The following is a 25,737-nucleotide window of genomic DNA, read 5'->3' as shown; positions in this document are numbered from 1 at the left end:
TTATCTCAGTGCTGACTTTCACAATGCACAGCTTGGCCTTTGCAGCTGTGACAACCTCTGTGCACTGCTTAATATACCAAAGGAAGGGCTTAAAATGACAGCCCTGCCTACGGTGTAAGAGCTTGGGTGCTTCTACACAGAAGAACCAGATTGACCCCTGAAGCTTTATTTTACAGGGACCACTTCCTGCCTTTAAGAAGAAGATGTTTCAGCCTGGCCAATGGACAACCTCATCCCCTGTGCCCATCTCACCTTTAGGGCAGTAAAAGCCAGCTGGGCAAGGATTCACACTGTAGCTGGTAGTATTTTCTGGGCAGTAGTACCCTGCAGCACAAGGGAAGCACGCAGCTTGTCTGGTGAGGTTGTTGTAAGTCCCTGCAAGGCAGGCTAAGGGAAAGCTGGCTCCTTCTGGGCAGAAATGGCTCACAGGACAGGGGCCTCCTGCCTCCCACACACCTAGAACACAAGAGTACAAGACAAAGCAAAAAAAGGGAACCCCTGAGCAAGGGACAACGCCAACAGATGAAGCTAACTGATGAGGATCTCCTCAGTTATGTCTTTTGGGATCTGACACATCAAAAGGGGCCATGACACAGACTAGAGTAACTCAGCTCTAGAGTTATTCAGTGCTGTGTCACCTTGTGCTTTTCCTCTTGCTTCAAAGGAAAAGCCACAGTGAACTGTATTTTTGCACATCAGCTTTTCAGCATTTAGCTGAATTCTGGAGAATATTTAGCTGTCCATTAAGGACCTGGAACTCTTCTCTAAGAAACTGTTATTTCTTATGCACAATAAAGTGGTAAGTGGGAATCAGACCACTTGCATTGTATGCTGGTAGCGAGACCTCTCCCAGTGTTCAATGGAAGTGTCTCATTCAGTAACAGACTGGTGGACTGACTACTTTTTCATCCTTGGAGTGTATGCACTCCAAAACAAAACTAATTCATTTGCCTAAATGACTAAGAAGAAGCAGATGCAGGAGTACTGCTGCAAAAGGAGGCTTTTTTAAAGCTGTCTTGTTGCCAATTACTGGACACAAGCAGGTGAAGACACTGATGTTCACACAGTACAACTCACCAGGTGGTGATGGAGAGGAAGCTCCAGCCAGGCAGTAGAACCCAGCTGAGCAGTGCCCTGAGGGTGCTGTGAGGGCAGCAGAGCTGCAGTAATGGCCAGATGGGCATGCCATGCAGCTGGATTCCTGCCACATGTATGGCCTGTAGAGAGAAGTAAGCAGGCTTTTTGTTGGCAAGGGTACAAGTTCAGCAGGAAGACCCTCGATGCTTACACCCCTGGCCAAGTGAAAACAACCATGAGCCTCTCATAATCAGCGCAAGGATGTGTTTAATGAGCATTACTGAGTTGTACCTTAATGGGGTAAAGGACTCCACAGGCAAGTAAGGCAGGCACCAGATAGTCAGCAATAGGGACAGAAGGATAAAACAAAAAGGAAAGGCAAATACAGAAGCTCACCTGTCTGAGTAAGTGCCCACAGGGCACTGCTGTGGGATACTTGTGCCAGCTGGGCAGAAGTGTCCAGGTGGGCATGGGCCACCAGTGCTGGTGTTTGTGGCTCCATCAGGGTTTGGGACACTTGCTCCTACATCAAGAAGATAGACATAAGGTTTCCTGAATGATATGGGCTGCTATTTGTAGACCAGTTTGCCCCACACGCCTAAAGAATAATTTCTATAGCTGGAAGAGAATAACTGCTTCTTTTCCCAAGTCCTTCTACTGGCCTCAGAAAGCAGGTTTTTGATTTGACATTCCTTGGGGCTATCCTGGCACACTCTGTAGGAAAAGCCAGGGAGAGATTGCACAGAGAATGTCTACAACTGTTCCTAAAGACAATAGCTTTCTACTTTTTCACTTCTCCTTGGCCCTTGTGAGCATTACATTTGATACCTGCTGTGCAGAAGAACCCCGGCCAGCAGGGTCCACTTGGAGAGGAGAGTCCCCAGTCTTCACAGAACATTCCTGGAACACCACAAAGGGAAAAGAGGGTCAGTACAAAACAGGAGGGCTGGTGTGCTGCATATACTGATTGGAAGACAAAGAGGAAGGCTTGGAGGGAGCTGATCCCTCAACATCAGCATTCCAGTTCAAATCACACTCCTCTGGAAAACCCCGAGAGTAAAACCAAACCATTCTCCTACCTACAAAGGATAAAAAAAAGCCACCAAATTTGGCTTACTGGGAGACAATACCAGTGCTACAAGGAATCTATTCTGGGAATTATTATGCTTGCCTTTCCAAGTGGAAAAATATCTCAGTGGATCAGGAGAAGAGATACACAGAGATCACCCTCTGATGCTGCTCCATGTAGACAACAAGCGTACTCAAGCCATCTCCTCACCTGCAGGGCACTTCTGGCACCTCTCAGCCTGGCTGAGTCCATAAGAGGGGTTGAAAGTCCCAGGGGGACAAGGATAAAAACTGATTCCTGTTCTCTGAGGGCAATAAAAGCCAGGAGGGCAGCGGCGTCGCAGTCCTTTAGGACAGTGGAACCCAGCAGGACATGGAAAACATTTGTCTTGACCTACAGAGGAAATAAGTGGTGAACTGGAAGAAGATGCCACACAGACAACTTTCTTCTACCAAGCTGTGCACTTAAAGCAGCAGCAGATGCAACAGTTATTCTGCAAGCCCTCTGGGAATGACTGGTGACTTCCATCCAGCAAGTTTCTCAGATCCACTCCAGCCTGAGTCCCAGTAACCTCACATCACACCAGTAGGTGGCAGGCAGAACAGTGAGGAAATTGGGTTAATAGCTCACTTAGTGTCACTGCTACAACTGCATTTGACCTGCGTGCTATGGGGGTGAATTGCATTCTCCACATGACATCAGAGGAATAAAAGGAAGGAAAAAAAACAACCAAGAATCCCTTCCTCTGCCCCAAGAAAAATACTGACTGCTTGTAACAGTTAGCAGTATCAACTGCTGTTCTTGGATGCAGACAAAAAACAGGATTAGCTTCTAGCTTTCCCAAGCCACACTGAGACTGCAATGATCCACTTCCTGACCTGTTGCATTGCTGTATTCACCACTGGGGCAGGGAGAAGGAGCTGCTGAACCTGCAGGGCAGAAATGTCCTCGAGGACAGATATCTCCTGTGACACCATCCTCTGGCTTTGCAGTCTTTGCCCCTCCTGTGCAGTAGTAGCCTTGAAGAAAGCATACAAGTCTTCTCTGTCATGCAGAAAATCCCCCTGAATTTCTGAGTAGCTAAAAAGTTCTGGTTTTGTCTCACCTTGTGCACAAAGTCCTACGGGAGCATCTTGGCCAGACAGACTGCAGAAGAACCCAGGGGCACAAGGAAGACACCAAGAGGCATCCTGGGCTCCCCTCTGGCCATTCCAGGTGCCAGCAGGACATGCCATCTCTTTTGGGTGTGTCGTGCCAGCAGGGCAGTAATATCCTGGTTGACAAAGATCTCCAAACGAAAGGCCAACCTGAAGCAAAGGAAATGAGATTGATGCAGCCCATTGTCATGGTTCTATGTTTTTTGTTTTTATTTTTTTGTTTTTGGGTTTCAGTATTCCACATCAAAACATCATGTAGTGTACGGGGCATTAAAGTGTCACTGCCCCAATTCCAAGTACCTATCCCTGTACATTACAGAAGTCACGGGATCTGTCCCTTCCGGGTGGGGGGGGGGCGCTCTCTTGCTGCCTTGCAGTGGGTGCTGGAGGGTGCTTTCCTAGCCGTTCCAAGCTTTTCAGGTTTGAATCGGTCCCGGGAACTCTCTCTCTCTCATCTTGTCTGATTTATTAATCTCAATTGCAATTAAATTGTATCTATTGTGTTATCTTGTATTCCAATATTATAGTAAAATAAGTTTTCCTCCATAGATTGTTGCCGCTGTTCTTTTCCTCCCTTCCTTCCTTCCCATTTTTGTGGGACTGGGGTGGGGGGGGGAGGGCAGAGGCCTGTCGCCCCTGTCACGGACATAGATTGATCTGGTCAAATCCGTGACAGATTTTTGGCGCCCAACGTGGGGCTCAACTGCTTTTTAACTTTTTGAACGAATCTCTTTTTCTCTCTGCTCTTAGAGAGCTTCGTTAGGGAGCATTATCAGTAGTTCAGGTTTCTGTGCTGGAAAACCTGACCTTGAAAGATTAGGCGTACTGCCAGTGTTCTGGGATATTTGTAAACTTTGAGCACTACTTAGTCTGAGTAGTGCCTTTTTTCTTTTTTTTTCCCCTCCTCTTGTTAGCTTCAATTCATTAACCCTTTTTTAGCAAGCACCAGCGATGAACCCACTCGTTATCGTGGGGGTGCTGGGTAAAGGATTTAAAGCAATGGTGTTAGTCACAACCTACTGGCCAATAATCCATCTCACACTTGTGTGTTTTGGAATTGCATCCGTATATAACTATCTAAGGGCACTGATGGAGACACCTATGTTTTACCTATTTGCAATGTGGTATGATTTGAATTTTGACATTTACATCCCAGAAGGAATGGCTAATTTCTCAAACAACTACATCCCAGAAGGAATGGCTAATTTCACAAACAACTACATCCCAAATGGAATAGCTAATTTTACAAACAACACGATGTTCAGACCAGTCTCCAGGTTTTCTTCTCGGTTTGTCAAACGTTTTTCGAATCTTGAATTAATACTCATGTTGGTGTGCATGTCATTAAGTTCTCTGATTGTATTCATAATTGTGAATAATAAGAGGAAGGAGTCTCTTCCGAAACCAGAGAATGATGACTGGCAGGGAATATGGAGAGGTTTAGGAAAGGTCTTAGAAGCATGGGGACCCGCAGTGTCATGGGATTTTACTCTTGAACACCTGTGGGATCCTGAGAAACTAAGCCAGTATTTGAATCAGGGACTATGCGGCTTACATAAATCTAAGGAGGTACAACTTATTTGGGGTTTGGCTTGTGCTTACCGTGCCCTATATAATACCATTCGGGAGAGAGAGAGTTTCCGAGCTGAGGTTCAAGCCAAAGGGGAAAATCCCCAAGTCAAATCTAATCAATCAAAGGAGACACCAGTAACAATACCGGTTGCTCCTGTGGAGGGCAAGAAATGGAAACGAGTGTCTTCGCGTCTTGAACGAAAAAGAGAAGAGGAGGAGGAGGAGGAAGATCCAGGCGAGGGGCCCTCCTCAGAACCACCACCATCGCGAAAGGCAAAAGCGAAAACTAAGAGACATGCAGAAGATAGTGATGAAGAGGAAGTCTCTATTACTACTCGCCGGCCTCTAAAGATGACTGAAATCCAAGGTTCAAGAAAGGAGTTCACACGGCGCCTGAATGAAAGTATTGTTTCCTGGTTGGTTCGCTGTTGGGACAGTGGGGCCCATAGCTTGTCTCTGGATGGTAATGAAGCTCGCCAACTAGGTGCCATTGCCAGAGATCCAGCTATTGATAGAGGAATTAGTCGGTGTTCAGATGAGGCTGCCTCCCTCTGGGAACGAGTGTTAACAGCTGTGAAGGAAAAGTATCCCTTCAAAAATAGCTTGAAGATTGCAATGAAAAAATGGGATACAGTTGAAAAGGGTATCCAGTATTTGAGGGAAATAGGCGTGGTGGAAATGCTGTATGACCCTGACTTTGTTCCTAACCACCCACAACAAAACCGCGACCCTGAAAGAGTGAGGACAACACCTGAGATATGGCAGAAAATCGTGACAACAGCGCCGGACAAATATGCCGCTACACTAACGTCAGCGTGTGACAGATACCAAGAACAACAGAGAACGCCCTTAATTTATGAATTAATTGTTACGCTCCAAAACTACGAACAATTGCTGTCCCCAATTCATTCTGCCGTTGCTGCAATATCAAGAATGACGGAGCAAGTGTCTCAACTGATTAACCGTGACAAACCTGTAACAGTATCAGAGACGCTGGATGAAGATCAGGATAATCAAATAAGTCTAGCGAAGGAGGTGAAGGAGATGATGAAATTTTGGCGAGCCCACCTAACTAAAGACGATGAACCTTCCTTCTTACGTGCACGATCAAAAATCTCAGCTGTTAGAGGCAGACGCTCTCCGGCTCAAGCAAGGAATAATACACCGCGAATTACCTTATGGTATTACCTACGTGACCATGGAGAAGACATGGGGAAGTGGCACGGTCAACCTACTCCTGTACTACGAGCCCGGGTGAAAGAATTACAAGGCAGATCTACCACCAGTGCAGTTGCTCCAGTTACCACAGGTAATGAATAGAGGGGCCCTGCCCTCAGTCAGGGGGGGGAAAGGGATAATAGAGTATATTGGACTGTGTGGATTCGATGGCCTGGCACATCAGAACCACTGAAATATAAGGCCCTGGTGGACACTGGTGCACAGTGCACTCTGATGCCCTCGAGTCATGAAGGGACAGAATCAATCCATATTTCTGGAGTGACCGGGGGCTCTCAAGAATTGACTGTGTTGGAGGCCGAGATAAGCCTCACTGGTAAGGACTGGCAAAAACATCCTATTGTGACGGGCCCAGGGGCTCCATGTATACTAGGTATTGATTATCTCAGAAGGGGGCATTTCAAGGATCCTAAGGGGTATCGATGGGCCTTTGGAATAGCTGCTGTGGACACAGACAACATTAAGCAGCTGTCTGTTTTGCCTGGCCTGTCAGAAGATCCATCTGTTGTGGGGCTGCTGCGAGTAAAAGAGCAACAGGTACCAATTGCTACAAAAGTGGTGCACAGGCGTCAGTACCGCACCAACAGGGATTCTTTGCTCCCTATTCATAAGTTAATTCGTCAACTAGAGAGCCAGGGAGTGATCAGCAAAACTCACTCGCCTTTTAACAGCCCCATATGGCCAGTGCGTAAAGCCAGTGGAGAATGGAGGCTGACGGTGGACTACCGTGGCCTGAATGAAGTCACACCCCCACTGAGTGCTGCTGTGCCGGACATGTTAGAACTCCAGTATGAACTGGAGTCAAAAACGGCCAAATGGTATGCCACCATTGACATTGCTAATGCCTTCTTTTCCATCCCTTTGGCCAAAGAATGTAAGCCACAGTTTGCTTTCACATGGAGGGGCATTCAGTATACCTGGAACCGTTTGCCCCAGGGGTGGAAACACAGCCCGACCATCTGCCATGGGTTGATTCAAACTGTATTGGAACAGGGCAGCGCTCCTGAGCACCTGCAGTACATTGATGACATCATTGTGTGGGGCGATACAGCAGAAGAAGTCTTTACAAAAGGAGAGCGAATGATCCAAATTCTTCTGAGTGCTGGTTTTGCTATTAAGCGAAGCAAAGTGAAAGGACCTGCCCAGGAGATTCAGTTCCTAGGTATAAAGTGGCAAGATGGCCGTCGTCACATCCCGACAGATGTGATCGACAAAATCACTGCTATGTCTCCACCCACTAGCAAAAGAGAGACACAATCTTTTCTGGGTGCAGTGGGCTTTTGGAGAATGCATGTTCCAAACTACAGCCTCATTGTAAGCCCCCTTTATTATGTGACGCGAATGAGAAATGAGTTTACATGGGGCCCTGAGCAGCAGCAGGCTTTTGAACAGATTAAACAGGAGATAGCCCGTGCCGTGGCCCTAGGGCCAGTACGAACGGGGCAGGGTATAAAGAACATCCTCTACACTGCTGCTGGAGAGAACGGTCCCACTTGGAGTTTGTGGCAAAGAGCCTCAGGAGAGACCAGAGGCCGACCCCTGGGATTCTGGAGTCGGGCATACAGAGGGTCTGAAGAGCGCTACACTCCAACTGAGAAGGAGATCTTAGCTGCTTATGAAGGGGTTCGGGCTACTTCTGAAGTAGTCGGTACTGAAACACAGCTCCTTCTGGCACCTCGACTGCCAGTGCTGAACTGGATGTTTAAAGGAAAGGTTCCCTCCACCCATCATGCTACTGATGCCACTTGGAGTAAGTGGATTGCACTGATTACACAACGAGCACGGATGGGGAACCTCAGCCGTCCAGGAATCCTAGAAGTCATCATGGACTGGCCTGAAGGTAAAAAGTTTGGAACACCACCAGCAGAAGAAGTATCACGTGCTAAAGAAGCCCCACCATACAATGAACTACCAGAGAATGAAAAGAAATATGCCCTGTTCACAGATGGATCGTGTCGTATTGTGGGAAAACATCGCAGATGGAAATCTGCTGTGTGGAGCCCTACACGACAAGTTGCAGAGGCCACTGAAGGGAAAGGCGAATCAAGCCAATTTGCAGAGGTAAAGGCTGTCCAACTGGCCTTAGATGTCGCTGAACGGGAGAGGTGGCCAATGCTCTATCTTTACACTGACTCATGGATGGTAGCAAATGCCTTATGGGGGTGGTTACAGCAGTGGGAGCAAAATAACTGGCAAAGAAGGGGTAAACCTATTTGGGCTGCTGAACTGTGGAAAGACATTGCTGCCCGAACAAAGACTATGGTTGTAAAGGTGCGCCATGTAGATGCTCATGTGCCCAAGAGTCGGGCTACTGAAGAACAGCAAAATAACCATCAGGTAGACCGAGCTGCCAGAATTGAGGTGGCTCAAATAAACCTGGACTGGCAGAACAAGGGTGAATTATTTCTGGCTCGGTGGGCCCATGAGACCTCAGGTCATCAAGGGAGAGATGCAACATACAAATGGGCTAGAGACCGAGGGGTGGACTTAACTATGGATGCCATTGCACAGGTCATTCATAACTGTGAAACATGTGCCATCATCAAACAAGCCAAGAGGATGAAACCTCTGTGGGAAGAAGGGCGATGGCAAAAGTACAAATATGGGGAGGCATGGCAGGTTGATTATATCACCTTGCCACGATCTCGCAATGGTAAGCATTATGTGCTTACTATGGTGGAGGCAACCACTGGGTGGCTTGAAACATATGCAGTACCCCATGCTACCGCCCGAAACACCATACTGGGTCTCGAGAAACAAGTCCTGTGGCGACATGGCACCCCAGAAAGGATTGAATCAGATAATGGGACTCATTTCAAAAATTCTCTTGTAAATACTTGGGCCAAAGATCATGGCATCGAGTGGATTTACCATATTCCCTATCATGCACCAGCCTCTGGTAAAATTGAACGATACAATGGATTGTTAAAAACAATGCTAAAAGCACTGGGTGGCGGAACATTTAAGCACTGGGAGAAGCATTTGGCAGAAGCCACCTGGTTAGTCAATACCAGAGGATCTATTAATCGTGATGGTCCTAATCAATCCAGTTCCCTACATACTGTAGAGGGAGATAAAGTCCCTGTTGTACATGTAAAGAACATGTTAGGAAAGGCAGTTTGGGTTCTTCCAGCTTCTGGAAAGGGCAAACCTCTCCGTGGTACAGTTTTTGCCCAGGGACCAGGATCCACTTGGTGGGTAATGCAGAAGAATGGGGATGTCCAGTGTGTACCACAAGGAAACTTGATGCCGGGGGAGTGCAGTTACTAATTCTATGTATATGTATATAGCCATGTGTGCATTTTAATCATTTTTTGTTTGTTTGTATATATGTATATATATTTTAAGCATGATGTAACGATGTAGAATAAGGGGTGGAATGTCATGGTTCTATGTTTTTTGTTTTTATTTTTTTGTTTTTGGGTTTCAGTATTCCACATCAAAACATCATGTAGTGTACGGGGCATTAAAGTGTCACTGCCCCAATTCCAAGTACCTATCCCTGTACATTACAGAAGTCACGGGATCTGTCCCTTCCGGGTGGGGGGGGGGCGCTCTCTTGCTGCCTTGCAGTGGGTGCTGGAGGGTGCTTTCCTAGCCGTTCCAAGCTTTTCAGGTTTGAATCGGTCCCGGGAACTCTCTCTCTCTCATCTTGTCTGATTTATTAATCTCAATTGCAATTAAATTGTATCTATTGTGTTATCTTGTATTCCAATATTATAGTAAAATAAGTTTTCCTCCATAGATTGTTGCCGCTGTTCTTTTCCTCCCTTCCTTCCTTCCCATTTTTGTGGGACTGGGGTGGGGGGGGGAGGGCAGAGGCCTGTCGCCCCTGTCACGGACATAGATTGATCTGGTCAAATCCGTGACACCCATGAAATCTTTTGTAGAGCCTAATGCTCTGCAGCAACACAAGGTATGGAGTACTCACAGGTGAGGAGCTGCTGGATCCTTGGCTGCAGTAATATCCAGGCTGGCAAGGTCCTTCTGGCTCAGTCAGACCTGCCATGCTGCAGTACCTGCCTGCTGGGCAGGGCTTACATGAACCTGCCCCAAGCACATCTGTATACATTCCCTGCACAGAAACAGAGAACTAATGAATACCCTCCTCCAAGGGACTGGAAACCTTCTGAAAACTACTATTTAAAGAACACAGTGATATTGGATTCTTACCACTGGACAAGGAAGAGGCAAGGAACTTCCAGCCAAGCAAAAATGCCCTTTTGGACAAGGCTGGGTTTCAGCCAGGCCTATCTCATTGCAGAATGCTCCCTCTGGACAGCCCCTGCAATGAGACTGACCACGGTCCTAAAAAGGGGATGTAAGAAAGAACGTTGTGGGTGTGCAGTGATATTGCTTACAATGTGAACGAAGCAGCTTTGCACATTCTACCAGCTCCCAGACACCCCCTGCTGCAAAATAAACAACCTGAATCATTAGAACAGCAGTCCAAAAAACAAAAGATTTGTGGCATCTGAATAGCACCCTGTGTCAGTAAAGCAGCAGTAGACACAGCCCTTATCTAACATGGCAGTAAAGGGCTGCACAACTATGCACGTGGCAGTTCACCTGTGCTAGAGTAAAGCTTCCTCAGCTCACTGCTGAATTAGCACTACACAAAACTTAGGAACTTAGCCTGATTAGCTTCAAGGAACCAGGCTGAACTGGTGGATCTGGTGTTCCACCCCCAATCTTTCTAGCTCTGCACAGTTCTGCTGCTGCAAGGCAGAAGCAAGGATGGGAATGATTGCCCAGCTTACCAGAAAACCCAAGTCCCTCTTTTTTTTAAGCTATCTACTTATGAACACTTCACAAATGATTATTCACACCCTTGTACAATGGCTCTGAAGACCACACAAGCATCTTAGAGTGCACTTTAATACTTACAGGCTGGAAGCTGCCAAGAGGACATGGCTCTGGCTTGAAAGCTCCTGCTGAGGAATAATGCCCTTCCATGACCACATGCTGAAGAGCACTTTTGGCACCTCCTGTACAGTAGTATCCAGGCTCACATGGTCCCGAGGGAGCTCGGGTATTGGTCCCATCACAATAAAGGCTTTGCATGGTGGGGAGAAAAATAAAGATCTTGGGTGGCAATAGTTTGTCACTAGTTAGTACAGTGCCCATACAAAAAATCCCTCTCAGTCTACCTGGGATCTCACAGAGACTTCATTCCTGATCACTTACAGGCCTTGAAAGGAAGTTACAGAGCATATGCATCACTTCTCATGCATTCTTTATAGAGACCAGGTACAGCAGCTTTAACCTGGAAAGGATTTCCCCTTGTACAATCGCAAAGCTGCATATGCATATTTGTTGTGATCTGAATAAAGATCACACAAACACCCAAATGTTGGTTTTCTTCAAGTCTTCTTTGCATCTCTGGACTAGAAATATACAGGTGTTAATAGAAAAGCAGGAACTCTGAGGGCATTCCCTTCAGCTTTTAGACAGAATATGAATTCCAGAGCTGTCTCATGCTACATTTTTCTTGCCTACATCTCCAGGGAAAAGAAGGAGTGAAAAAGAAGAGAAAAAGACAGGAAAATGTGGATTCTCTCAGTTCATTGTACTTCATCCCATGGAGACCTACAACTCCATCCCAGGAAAGCACAAAAATTACAGCTCTTTTGCTGCCCAGCCCCAGACGATCTTGCATGCTCTGTCACAGCAGCATGAAGATAAAGCCACCTGAAAGGCAGACTGCTCATCACTAACAATCTGCATGCATTTCATGGAGAGGTGAAAGCCAATGCTAAATCCACACCTCTTCTTCCAGAATCAGATGTGTAAGGCATCATTAAGAGGAATGTAAAATAGTGGTGAGTTATATAATCTGGTAATACAAAAAGGACTATCCAAACAGTACTAATGAGAATGTTTAAGCAAGAGTTGCTAGGTCAGGCCATCCAGCACTACAGACATAATGAGTCTTGATAGATGCTAGTGAACAGCAAATGCTGGGGGGCAACTCAGTTCAAGTTCTTTATTGTAAGCCATCTAATACAGGTATGTAGCACTGGAGAGTGCTGGCAGCACATTTGCTGGGAACAGAAGGAACTGCAAAAGGGCTGGAGGTAAGGCTGTGCTGCTTGGGCAACAAATGTAAGGTTTAAACAATTCTTTTGCAGTGAGACAGAACTGAGCCATGATCAGCAAACAGTGCACTCACCCAGGTGGGCAGTCCAAGCACTGACCAAGGCTTCTCAGCCCACTCACATTGCTGTAGGTTCCTGGAGGACAGGGGATGGGTAAAGGGGACCCAGGTGGGCAGTATGCCCCTGCAGGGCACACATCTCCTGTCACACCATCTGTAGGCAACTGCAATTGAAAAAGGCATCACGTAAGTAAGGAGAAAACTGGGTTAAAATAGTAAAGGCATCATACTGATTTGGGCTAAAAGCAACACCAAGGAGAAAAAAATAGAGACTTTCACTGCTGTACATTGAACAGATAACGCTTCTTTAAGGGGAATGTAGTAAACACACAGAAAGAAGAAATAAGGATGACCTTCTTCACACTGGCAATCCCACTGTGATTCACTCCACTGAACTTTTCACCTGGATATTCAACCTAGCTACATTTTTAGTTAAGGTGATGGCAGGGTTTAGAAGGGAAAGCTCTAAAATGGTTATGCTCCCTTGGAGGGCAGCAGAGTGGCCCTCCTGCTAAAAACTCAGATGAGCGCAGTGCAAAACTGCAGCTCTTGAAGTCACTGAGTCAAAAACACCCCACCACAATGTAACAGAAACAGGTAAGGAGAAAAGCTTGACTTACTGCAGTAAGGGCCCTGCCCTGGCAGTAGAACCCAGCCTTGCAGGGACCACTTGGCCCAGTTTGCCCTGGAGCAGCACAGTAGAAACCACGGCCACATGGGCTGCATTCTGATGGTCCAGACAGTCCCTTTTTGTTACTGTAAGTTCCCTCTGGGCAGGGCTCAGGTTTAGAGCTGCCTTCACCACAGTAAAAGCCCTGCAAGACAAAGCCAGCTTAATACAGCATTCAGGACTCTTCTATTTTACAGATCCCCCACATATAGCTTCTTCTACTAGATAACCACTGAAAAACAACTCACTACTGGACAAGCTTTGGGCTCCGTCATGGCAGGAGAGTCACAATAGTACCCAGCTGGACACGGTTTGCACCTGTCTTCATCCTCTGCACTGGAATTAACCCAGAAGAATCCAGGGGTGCAGGGGAAGGAGAAAGGGAATCCAGTTCCTGGAGGGCAGTTGAAGCCAAGTGGACAATCTCCAGTCTAAAAAGCAAAAAAGACAGCGAGTATGGCTTTGTCCTTCTTCTCTGGTAGGGAAGTGAGATATGCTAAGGTTCAGCAAAGAAAGATCCAAACTTCATCACCAATTTCAATAACCTGAAAGTTTTATTGCAAGAAAATGGTGCAGAAAAAGAGGGGAAAAAAGGGAATTCATAATCTCATTAGTAAAGCTGATAAATAGAAGGTGCTGACAGACAAAAGGTAAAGGAAAGACGGAAAATATGTATTAAGGAGGCTTCATTCACAGCCACAGCCTCTGGAAAAAAAAGCTGGGAGAAGCTGTGCTTACAGGATGGGGAATTCCTGAAGGCTCAGCCCCAGCTCTGTAGCAGTACTTCCCTGCAGGGCACAGTGAGCATTCCTCAGCACTGCTGAGTCCCTTCTGTTTACCATAGGTCCCATTGGGGCAAGGCTTTGCATCTGAGCCCTTGAAACAAAACAGAAAAACAGGTCTTACACGAACTGCCACATCCCATAAGGCCCACATGCAACAGATGAAGCTACAAGAATATTCCTTTCCAATTAGTGGGAATGTACACAGAAAAGCAGCCCAAAGGCTAAAACAGATGCACTCACAGTATCTCCCTGGGGACAGTAGAAGCCCCTCGGGCAGGAGTTTGCATTGGCCTCTGGAGCAACAGCCTGTCCTTCTGGGCATCGGAGACCAGCTGGGCAAACCATGGCCAGCAGCATCACCTCCCGGCTGGTGTGCTCACTAGCACAGTAATGTCCAACAGAGCACGGCAAGCAGGAGGCAGAACCTGGGTCCTACAACACAGAATGATGTCCCCTTAAAAATTCCATCTAATCTAATCTATAAACAACAATCTGCAGGTAATTCAGTGTATTTATTCACCCTGCAGGCAAGAGTGCTCGGCAGTATGAAGCAGGCCCTGTCCTTCCTGCAGGTTATCCATGTGAAAGGCTCTGAGCCTCAAAACAGTCAGTCCAACACCTTTTGCCAGCAGTAACAGAGAAAAACAAACACGTTCCCTTGACACTCAATTGCAAAGTGCAAATGAGAGATAATCAAGGTCCATTTGACATAGGTAAGTAAATCCCCATTCATCATTTATCTTCCAATCTTAATGAATGGTTCTAGTGGTAACCACAAAATTTGTGCTGTGATAAAAAAAAATAGCATGGTCAGAAACTGACATATCCCTTTCAATAGTGAAAGCTAACAACTGTCATTAAAATTACTCATTACAGTTCAGGGGCAGAGAAATGAGTCTCAGCTCCACTTTGTGAGAAGCAGTTGTGCCATCCACCATTCCCTTCTGGGGCTCCATCTCACTGTTTTACCTTCTACAGTCAAATGATTACTTAACTGCACTGCAATCCAATACTTCCTTCAGAGCATGAACTAAATATGGGTGTTTGCTCTGCCATTCCCCTGCAATGCTTACACCAACAATGAAAACTAAAACAAATCACCCAAATCCAAAGCATCTATCCAACAGCACACTGCCAGGTGAGTGATGGATGAAGGGGATAGACTGCTACTGCAAGCTCCAGGAGTGGAAGTGACTGCAAGAAGAACATTGCATGTGATGCACTTCCAGCATCATGTCTGGAGCAGTGCCAAGCCTGATCATTCAGAAACACAAGGAACATTCCCAGTGCATTTCCTAGACAAGCACTTTCATTATTTAAAGGCTCAAGCACAGGTGGACAATATTGTTTAAAGCACTGTATGCAATCTCCTCAAATACCCAGACTCCTAATGCAAGAAGACTGCCTCGTTCCAACACCTCCTTTGAGGGGTATATCCTTTAGCTCCCCTTTTTACCAAAATTATCCACTTTTTACGTTGGACAGATGGTAAGATAAAATTACTGCTGCTTACTGAGAAGTTGCCAGCACCACATGTTTGAGGTGTAACAGTGCCAAGGTTGGGGCAGTAGTACCCTCCAGGGCAAGGGACACAGTCTGCAGCCACTCCTGCACCATGTTCCACACGGTAAGTTCCTCTACAGGAGAAAAGACAACAGTAGAAAGAGTCACCAATGGTAGCAAAGTGACAAACGAAAGGACAATGTGTTTCTGGTTTGCATTTTTAGCCTCTCACATGGAGAATTTCTACCATTTCTGGAGGGAAGAAACTGTGTGATTCAGAGAAAACCTTCCTGGACTGCCCAGCAAGAAGCAAGGTAAAATGAGTTTGTAAACATTTCTGGTGCAGAATGATACTACTTATAAGAAGTGTGCTGAAACACTCACGTGGATCACCCACAGCTATGTCAGCACATGCAGTGTACTTACTTTGGGCAAAGAACCGGCTTGGAGGTCCCACTGGGGCAGAACGCCCCGGCAGGGCAGACAGTACAATCTTCCACTCTGCTGCTTCCCAGCCTGGTGCCATAAGTTCCTGCAGGGCAGGGGTGCTGTGTGCCTCTCCACGTACCTTCCCCCCAAAAAATGAGCAAACAACCATCTTAATTCTTATTAAAGCTTTGAAAAGAGAAAGCAATATAAAGCCCTTGGCTCTTTGTTGCTGTTAAGTACTTACATGAGTTACATGTAACCATGTATTTCCTTACGTGCACATAAGTGTATGTGTGTACATGTATATATACACACATATATACTGAAGTACAGACATACACATGTGTGTAAATATATATACACACATATGTATGTATACAAATCACTGACCACAGCTCTGAGCACAGCCCAGGAAATATTTATTAAAAATTCATGGTTTAGCAAATGCTGCCCAATCTTTAGCAGGAAGATTTTAGGACTGTATTCATACCAGACATTTCATTAGGCATCTTAATTCTTTGGAAATGAAGGGAGAGGAATTGATGATGGCGATACGCCCAGTTCAAACAGTACAAGCTTAAAGTATTCACTGCACAGAACAACCAACCACACACCGAAATGCTTTGGTGCAAATAAACTAATAAAGCCACGTGCTGCCTTTATCAGAGTCCACAGCATTTGTAAGGACAGAAATAATGGACATTTCTTTCATTTCTGGCTACAGCTGCCTACCTTGAGGGCAGTAGTGCCCTGAGCTGCACATGCCAGAAGGGACATGAGATCCTCCTACACAAAACCAGCCTGCAGGGCACAGCAAGCATTCCTCTGCTGATTTCAGCCTTGTCCTGTTGCTCCAGGTGCCCGGGGCACACTTGTGCTGCACTGCATGCTTTGTGCCTGGTGGACAGTAGTGCCCAACTGGACATGGAGCAGGAGGCTTCTGTCTTCCCCCTGTTCCTGTAAACATAAAGAGATGAAATGTAGCCTACTATGCAGCATACTGGCTTCAGACAATCTAATTCCCTTAGTCTGTTTTCAGCTCTGGAAGATGCTGCATCAAGTCTTTTCCTTTTGCACCTTTCCTCCATTCAAAATGCGATAATTACTTCCTCTGTTGACAAGAGGTTGTCACAGAACTGGCTACTAAAGCAATTATTTCCAGCCTTGAGAACCCTGCAGGGTGCCTGTGTCCAAACCTGACAGACATTAAATTGAAGAGACCATCAATGTGCAAGGTATTTGGATACTGTAAAAAATGGCTGCTTCCATTTCATAAAGTGAAAGCAGTAATATCAATAATAACAACAACAGTTATCACCAAAGGAAAACCTCAGACTAGAATTAAACTCAATCTGTTCAGAAGGTACAGCAATCTCTGCAGTAATGCCAAACCCTACAACTGACACCTTTTTCCCCATTTCCATCACTGATAACTCAGTGATCTCTCAGTTACTGAGGGATGCATGGCACAAGGTACCAAAGAACACCATTCATTTTGCCATAAAACCACGTACCTCTGACACAGAAATACCCAGCAGGACACGTCTCACACTGGGACTTATCAAAGAGGTCAAAGCCATTGCCAACTGTTCCTGGAGGACAGGCATTGCTGGGAAGATGTGGGCTGGATGATCCTACTGGGCACACGTACCTGAAATAACACAGCAGGTTGGTCAGGGCCAATGGTTCAATGCAAGAGGGAGGCAAACTCTGAGCCCAGCCAATATAACGTGATAAACAGTGCAGCTGGAAAAAAACAAAGCAGCCACATCTGCTGTACTTCAGAAAATTCCTCTACCAACACATCCCATATCAGAGGGATTTACCAGAAACTGTAATAAAACCTCAACATTCCAGAGGAATCTCTATGCAAAACAAAACAAAAAAAAAACAACCCAAAGAACCAATGACACCACAATGGAGATGAACTACATGTACAGACATATAGGAATGCACAGAAAACAACCAAGGCTTACCCTGGTAAGCACTCAGAGTCAGGCTGGGCTAATCCAGCCTGGGTGCAAGCTCTTCCTGCTGGGCAGGCTCTGCAGTCAGTGGCTTCATCCTGTCCTTGGAGAGGATTGTATGTACCTGGCTGGCACGGTGCTGGGTGACTTGCTCCCTCAGGACAGAAATACCCAGCAGGACACTTCAAACACAATCCATTTCCTAAAGAGAAAGAAGGTATTTAGAGTCCCAAAGGGAGCACGACTTGCTGACAAAACGGAGTCCTACAAAATGTGATGCCTTTACCATCACCTACAGCAAGAAAGCATAATGGAAGTTTATTCATAACAGCAATGAAGTTAGTGCAAAGCCAGAAGGTGGTGGTATTGGATTAGCTGATTATTACTGTGACTGAGTGGCTCCTGGAAGCAGTAGAACCATCTGGACTATGTTGGTAATAAGAGAAGTAAGACACATTGAAAAGCAAACACATCAGCCTGAAAACACACTCTGATGGAGGTAGATTCAATAACCTCAGTCACAGAGGAGCCTGGGGTTTCCACGAAAGCTGGGCTGTTTCCATGTTTGTACTCTGAATACTGAAAGAATTGAATGAGTTTCACAGACTGGAGATGGACTCAATAAAAATGAATGGATGCCTCCGGGAATGGCAGCCACCTGAGCATCTCTAAAATCACGTGTGCTAAGACATCCTGAACTGCAACTTAAAGGGAACACTGGCAAGACCAATAGGTAGTGAAACAGTGCTTCCTTACTGGTTTTGTCACACTCACAAAGTGCATTTCATGACAGGATGTCCCCAGGTGTTTCACTTAGTGAAAAGGAAACACATTTAGCACAGGAATATCTACTATCCACTGAGTCAAAGCTGCCAAGTGCACAAAGCAAATACAGTGATACTGACTGTGAAGGGAATGCAACGGCTCAGTGTTACTGAGGCTCCCAAGAACACTTCCAGGTTGAACCCCAATGGAAGGCAAGTGCATCCCACTGACTGTGCTGTACTGCAGTCAGGGAACACAAACTGACACCGCCATATGACTCAAAATATCTTCCAGCATGTCAGAGTTAATTCTTATGCCCCCTTTTTGTTTTGTAGACAGCAATGTGTCATTTTTGCCAAGCTTTCCTTAGGAGAGTTGACAACATCGTTATAGAATGTACTACAGGCATAGGATATCAGCTTACATTATTAAACTGGAAGTGTTTTTGAACTCGTATCTCCTTTACATCTTCCACAGTGTTTGCTCAGGTGCCACTGGCCCTGTCTCTAGAATTTAGCTGTCTTGATGAGATGCCAGGTTTGTTCCTCGCTGCTCCACATAAATGCAACCCTGCTTTTAATTTCAGAAGTGGGTGGAAAGCAGCAATTTCCTAACCTTAGCTGGTGAGCAAAAAACTCATTCAGCAGTCAAGATGCTTTAGCAGCTGAGTCATTCGCTAGAAAAGAAACGATCAAATAGAAAAATATGGGGGCTTGAATTGAAAGAGATAATTATTTCCTCAGCACACGTACCTCTCTGAGGCACAGGGCACAGCAAATGTGAAGTGAGATCGAGCAACCACACTCCAGGTTTCCACTCCTGGCAGTGCACCTGGTGATTTGTGCCCCCGGACAAAACATTCTGGACTTGGGCCAAAGCTTGTTTTAGTAATGGAGTTCATCCTTCGAATCCCTGCAACACTATTTTCCCATTTGTACAGCAGCATTAAGAACAGAGCAGCACTTTTATACTGTTGAAAGAGACCCTGAGGTACTCCAGAATGTTCAAAATCAGAGTTGGCCTAAGAAACATGTGAGAATTGCAGGGGAAGCCTTGTGCCCATGTCCTTGCAAACACATCAGAACGTCACCTGTGGCTCCTACAGCTTCTGAAAGTTTAAACTACAGTGTTTATTTATTGTTAAAAGAAAAAAAAAAGTTCTGACTAACCTGTAGTGCAATTTCACCGTGCTGCAAAAATGAGCTGACATTATTTTGATTGATTCATATGCATACAAATGGAGCATCTGTTTCAAAAATGGAAGACATTCAGTTGACTTTACCACATTACTCTGTAACAGACCTGCTGGATGACACTGAACACGTAATTTCAGATTGCTTCTTAATTATTTCTATTGCAAGTGCAATTACCACCTCTTTCTTTGCTGAAGCTTCTTAGAAATCTCTGCACAGGGTAGACATGTAAGTGCTATGGTCCACATCCACACAAGGAGTTCAATGAGGTGGACAGTAAACGTCTGTGGATGCAGCAGCTCTGTAGACCTACTCCAAGCTTTAGTTCTGCTAATAACAGGACTTTTGAAGGTCATGTTTTAATATGGGATGGATTTCTATTTCAGATAAGTCCATCTGGTTCCTGATTCTGCCAGCTGTGTCTCTTACAGAAAGTAAAGCTGCACGATATCCTTCAGGTTTGGCACCAAAAGGCAAAAAGGATCAGACCCTAAAAATCCCCATTCCAGCTCTGTCAGCTTGAAACTTTTTACTGAGACAGCAAAAAACTTCCATCAATTCTTTATAAATTGCCAAAAGAACAGTTTCCTGGACTGGGCCCCCAGTCCTCATGCTGCACACACATTCATGAAGGTGTCCTCTCTTTCACAGGCAGCTGTTCATGCAGTCCATTCCATTAAAAACAGGAAGATTTCTTTCACTTAGAGGTGTCATTCATTAGGACAAGTGTCATGACAGAGGCTGCTGGCTGCATCACTGATCTCCTGTTCTAACAGATGCCACAGGTGAATAAAATAAGCCTGCTTATTAATGGAGGGTCACTGCAGCAGTGACCTCAGTGCAAGAATACTGCAGAAATATGGAAGCACCAGATATCCAGTGGGATCCAGCCAGCTGAGTGACAGCTGTGGACCCCTCCTTATGTTCACACACCAAGAAAAAGAAACTCCTAACTGTGACCTGCTTGCTGGAGGGCTTAGCTTTGACACAGCAGACTGAATCAAGCTAACTGATTTCCCATGCAACACTGTACACACAATGACTCGTGCACAGTGTTGGGTGTGATCTTGCATGCTGACAAGACACATATGCTGTCTCTTCTCCCCTTTAAATGAACTATTTTAAAAGGAGCTCTATGCCAAACGCTCTGTTTTTTGTAAGCCCCCTGCACCAGCAAATTCTTCCATAGTGGCCCAACTACAACATGAGTGTCTGGAGAGAAGGGTTATATTTACCATGCCATTTTTTTCCACCCTTCTCTTCCTGTCTCCAACTGTACACCTTCTGTCTCACCTCGATTCCTTCAGTGGCACATTTCTCTCCAGAACCTCTCTAAACAGACAGACTCTGAAACCCTTTCAGTCTCTATGCTAGAAAAGATGCTGCAAACCTGGCTGTTGCTGTCCTACATGTGAAAGGTTAACTTTACAGCTTGGATACCTCTAGATAAACTGTCTTTAGCTTTGATAAATGCAGTAGCCCCAGGGATTTGCTCACCCTACTGAGTAGATGAGGGCAGTGGTTGCACAGTGCCAGCTGAGCAATAAAAAGACAGCGCTACTGACAATAAATAAAGCTCTCCCACATGCAGGACAGTTTATTTGCAGCCTCTCTCAACAGACTTTTGTTTTTCATGGTTAATCTCTTCCCAAGAAACTACAACCCAAACATATTGTATTTTGTACAATACTAATAACTAATTGATGCTACACTGCCAGTCTGGTGATTTGTAGGAGATTCCATGTTCCTTCCATCCAGCTCTAGCACAGCCTTAAAGAGAACCTAGCAAATGAGCATTGTAGCCATCATCCCTTCATAAACATGTACTTCACACTGTGATTTAGAGCAAGAATTATTACTCCCACTGCAAAATATTATGACACACACCAGGTAAGAACGAGGAGCTGCTGCTGGGCATGAGAATCTCCTCTTTGGGTTTGTAGTTCCCTGCTGGGCATGGAGGAGTGTCTGTAAGGCTGCCTGCACAGAAGTAACCTACAGAAAAGAACAAAGTATGTAGTTTAGAAACAGTGTCCTAGGAGAACTCACTTAAAACCCTCCTGCCAGTTGTACACTCGGTGATGAAATGCTCGTGCTCAGCCAGAATGAATTATTTTTTCCCAAGTAAGATTTTGTAAGACTTGATATCAAATGCTTTACTAAACTCCAGATGGATCATCTGAAGAGCGTTAAAAAAAAAAAGGATTTAACTGTGCAATAAAACTGCCACTGCTATGTTGAAATATATTGCCATGTATCAGCACAGCAATGACTCTTCACTCACACGCACACAACACTTAAGTACACAGATTATATATAATTAAAGTCAGTCAAACCGTGCAAAAGAACGCTGAGAATCCTCAAGCCTCTCTGGCTTGTGATGGCACTGAAGCTCCTTACCATCTTTGCAAGTAGTCTGGATCATTTACTTTGATTTACAAGAGCTGATGGAAAACATGGCCATTAGAACACACAGGACTAATTTTAACACCAAAACATTGAATTTCAGCATTGGATACACAGCATCTATTTACCTCATCGATCATCTACTGAGAGATTTTCACTCGCTCTCTCCAGGTTCTGCTGGTGATACACTTCAGCTGAAATCTGACCTCAGCCTTTGGTTGATCTTGTGTCGTAAACAATAATACAGCGGCAAATCTGTCACTGTGAAATCCATGCACTGACATGCCCACAGCTCTTATTCTAGTAAGCATGGTCTATAAATGGTTCCTTCAGTCAAAAGAACACAGCATTTCCTGGATGATTATTTTTAACGGAGTCAGGATAAGTTCCCTGACTCTCTATAGGACACCATAAAAATAATTAAGTATTATATGATAAAAAGACATCATCACTTCCCTCAACAAGCTGTTGTACAGCTTGTGTACAACAGCTTACTTATCTGCTACACAATCTCATACACTGGAAATACAGCAAACTCCTCTATTTTGTCACGTGTATTACTATAGCTGGATCTAATAAATTACTGAGGTTTTGGTCTGGCATGATCTCTGTAGCTATTCTATTTCTCCATCTACTAGGAGACAAGGTATCCAAAAGTACAGGAACTCTTCATTATTTAATAAAAAGGATTCTAATTACAGATGTAAGAATCAAGTTACTAGGTTCAGTGACTCTGCAGGAGGAGCTGCTCATTAAACACTTCATCTTCACATGCAAGACAGGGCTTAGAGGGGAGGAGATGGCTTGGTAGGACTGCAGATTGTGAACAGCATCCCTGCAGTGACATTAAATATTCCTTTGCAAAATCACAGCTACAGCAGGCTGGCCCTGTCAGCCCATATTTCTTGGGTTCTGTTGGGTAGAAAATGTGAATTAAAACCTGATTTCCGTGCAGGGAATTATCAGTAATAGCACCACTACCTGCAGCACTAAATATTTCCTATTACCAAGCACTGCAAAAAAGGAACGGAATAGAATTTATGTGGAGGCCCTTGAGGGTGTACCAAAGCCCCATGCTTTTCACAGAAGATCCCAACAGAAAGCTAACCTTAGGCTAGGAAATCCTCAGCAGGCTTGTATTCACTCTCTAGAATGTATAAAGGACAGGACAGATTTTAAAGCTGAAGAGAACTCTTTCTGGTAACAGGTAGCCTCCTTCGATTTCTGTCTTAATGACTAGATGATGCTCATGAGATGCACTCACCTGCAGGACAGGGCTGGCATATCAGCGTGTCTTCAGCTGAGACAGAACCACGAGCATAGGTAACACAGTGAGTGTGGCTTGGATCTGGCTCCTGCCCGGCCAAACAGCGCTAAGGGGAAGAAACAGAAGCACACAGCAATGGCCTCAATGGGCCCCTGATGCCCAAAGCTATGTCCAAAGGAGACCTGAGTCAGGACATGAACCAGTACTGCATTCTTTCTTGTGCTTCCTCCTTCTCTGCCTTCTCCTCCTTGCCAGCACTCTCTCAGATCTATCCTTCAGGGTTAATTTCTAGAAACAAACTCACTCCAAGCTCCTTTGGGTCCTCAGCTGAGGGTTTTAACAGAAAGCAGAAGATCTGAGCACTTACAATCTCCAATTTTAGATAAAAAAAGTGCATCCTGACAAGACATTCATGTTCAGGCCCCACCTCTCAGAAAAGTTGACCTTGAAAAATAACATGCTTGTTTTTGTACCTGCCTGCTCCTTCCATCTGGGCAGACATGGTTCTCTGGACATCCCAGGCACTCTGACTCTCCCTCTGGAGAATACTGGCCAGGACTGCAGCTCCTCTGCACACCACTACGTGGATCACACGAATAGCCATCTGGGCACGCACGACATCCAGCTCCACTCTCTAGGCTGAGATAGCCTTCAGGACAGACCTGCAGTGTAACCACAAGCAGCATCAGATCCAGACAAACGTATTCTTTTCGTGAACACATGCAGCTCAAATGTTAGAAAGAAAGGATCTTGGATCATTTTCAACATCTGGCCTCCACACCATGAAGAGTTCACAGATTCACAGAATGCTTCACAGAACTCTTCTACAAACCCTTCAGTTTACAGCATTCCCAGAGAGTTCCCAACTTTTCACCATCAGTACTGTAAAGAAGGGATCAAGGCAGTGCTGCACACTGTCCATGTGGATGGACACGTGGCTTGCTCTGAGCAAAACAAAGCCAAATATCATTTCTATCCCCAAAAATCTCAAGCCAAATTGAAAAATCTGATTTGAAGCTCGAAATGAGATGATTCAAAATATGTGGCAGCAAATGTAGAGATGTGGAAAATACTACTTCCACCTGCCTGCTTTCCTTCCCTGCTCATCTGCTTACCTGGCAGGCTGTGATGCCCACTTGAGCTGGAAGTTCATTGGCTGTTCCCAGTGGGCATTTCCTTGGAGCTTTTTGACCCCCAGGGCAACTGGAACAAAAATAACGAGAGCTTTAAAACCAACCCCTTCCACCTCCTAAAAGCCACCATGGTGCTGTGCAGCTACAAGACCACCCCCATCTACTCAAACAGAGAATGATGAATTCAAATCAGATCATTCCAGAATCTCAAAGGGAGCCGATACACTTTTAGTCTTCCAGGAGATAAGATGCAATGCTTGGACTGCACATCCACAGGCACAATTTGCAGCAGGAGACCTAGCAACCTAAACTTAGGGTTCAAGTCAACCCGTCTTTCGCGATCTTGGCCTGAGATTTACCTGACAACTCTGAGGTGGCCACCACCACTTGCATTTGAATGAGCCAGGTGTGGCAGAGAATGCAGCCTTCGTGTTTTTCTCCTGAGAAAGGTGGAGTGCATTCCACCACAAGTCAATGACACAGTGTAGTTTAGGATGGCTTTCCAACTGGAACTTGGTTTTGTCAAGCTGACACTTCCCAGGAAGAACAATCACTGATTACAAGGGGAGCTGTGAATGCTCCAATCACTGCAGAAAGCCCCAGAAAGCACCTCTGCTCCAAAGACAGTGGTCTTCATGGTCAGCTGATTATTTCTATGAGAAACTAGCACTACACTTCATACATTACAAGACAGCTCTCCGCATTTTTTCAGCCTAACAGAATGCTGCAAATGCCCCAAAGTTCAACTTGCTTATTTGCAAGAGCAGAAGCACTGAGAGAAAGGGAAGGAAAGAGACTTACTAGTAGCCTGTAGGACATTCCAAACAGTTGCCAGCTGTGTAGTAATGTCCCTGCTTGCAGTCTATGAGACACTGGGTCTGGCAGTCTACATTGCTTTCCAGTGAGGGGGAAGAGGTCCCTATAAGAAAGCAGAAGAAAATATATCTCATTTATTCTATTTTTATTCATTCATTTCTTTCTCAGAGCAAGCTGTCTGTTCTGCACTCAAATGAGCATCTTTGTGTTGTTACCTGAAAACTGTCACATTTGATTCCTTCCTGTGTTTTAAGAATTAGCTCTTCTTGGTGAAAGCATCCCCCCTTCTCTGCCTGTTTCCTCCCATGAATTAATTAAAAACAAAACACAAAAAAAAACCACTCATGGTTTTGAAAGAACTGCAGCCAGACCCAAGAGTTTATAACCAGAGCAAGCTAAACAACTGTCATCTCTAATGCCTTACAGCCTTCAGAAGGTAACAGTGTCAGCACTAATACAACAACAAGTCTGTCTGAATAAGAAAGTTATCCACTCACCTGTCAGGAAGGTCCTAAGGCTACAGAACAAGATCAGC

The 25,737-nt window shown here is 45.3% G+C and overlaps 1 protein-coding gene across 1 annotated transcript in view; it reads right to left on the bottom strand.

Moving 5' to 3' along the window:
• LOC125703533 (zonadhesin-like) overlaps positions 1-25,299 on the bottom strand; it is a 110,021-nt gene extending 84,722 nt beyond the window's left edge. Inside the window, exons 1-25 of the mRNA XM_048968125.1 lie at positions 25,188-25,299; positions 24,369-24,456; positions 23,727-23,915; positions 23,251-23,359; positions 21,468-21,575; positions 17,632-17,824; positions 17,170-17,306; positions 16,388-16,612; positions 15,653-15,794; positions 15,237-15,360; positions 13,964-14,155; positions 13,677-13,814; positions 13,187-13,369; positions 12,889-13,083; positions 12,284-12,432; positions 10,999-11,167; positions 10,285-10,419; positions 10,043-10,186; positions 3,252-3,453; positions 3,025-3,165; positions 2,357-2,539; positions 1,906-1,977; positions 1,474-1,600; positions 1,078-1,217; positions 253-456 (exon numbers count right to left, since the gene is read on the bottom strand). Of these exons, the coding sequence (XP_048824082.1) occupies positions 253-456; positions 1,078-1,217; positions 1,474-1,600; positions 1,906-1,977; positions 2,357-2,539; positions 3,025-3,165; positions 3,252-3,453; positions 10,043-10,186; positions 10,285-10,419; positions 10,999-11,167; positions 12,284-12,432; positions 12,889-13,083; positions 13,187-13,369; positions 13,677-13,814; positions 13,964-14,155; positions 15,237-15,360; positions 15,653-15,794; positions 16,388-16,612; positions 17,170-17,306; positions 17,632-17,824; positions 21,468-21,498 (3,226 nt within the window). The 5' untranslated portion in view covers positions 21,499-21,575; positions 23,251-23,359; positions 23,727-23,915; positions 24,369-24,456; positions 25,188-25,299. The remainder of the gene's footprint in view (positions 1-252; positions 457-1,077; positions 1,218-1,473; positions 1,601-1,905; positions 1,978-2,356; positions 2,540-3,024; positions 3,166-3,251; positions 3,454-10,042; positions 10,187-10,284; positions 10,420-10,998; positions 11,168-12,283; positions 12,433-12,888; positions 13,084-13,186; positions 13,370-13,676; positions 13,815-13,963; positions 14,156-15,236; positions 15,361-15,652; positions 15,795-16,387; positions 16,613-17,169; positions 17,307-17,631; positions 17,825-21,467; positions 21,576-23,250; positions 23,360-23,726; positions 23,916-24,368; positions 24,457-25,187) is intronic.
• Between the last annotated feature and the right edge of the window lie 438 nt (positions 25,300-25,737).

The sequence above is a fragment of the Lagopus muta genome, chromosome 22 (assembly GCF_023343835.1).
Source record: "Lagopus muta isolate bLagMut1 chromosome 22, bLagMut1 primary, whole genome shotgun sequence".
NCBI lineage: Eukaryota > Metazoa > Chordata > Aves > Galliformes > Phasianidae > Lagopus > Lagopus muta.
Note: the sequence above shows the minus strand (reverse complement) of the source record. Positions and strands in the feature narration are given on the sequence as shown.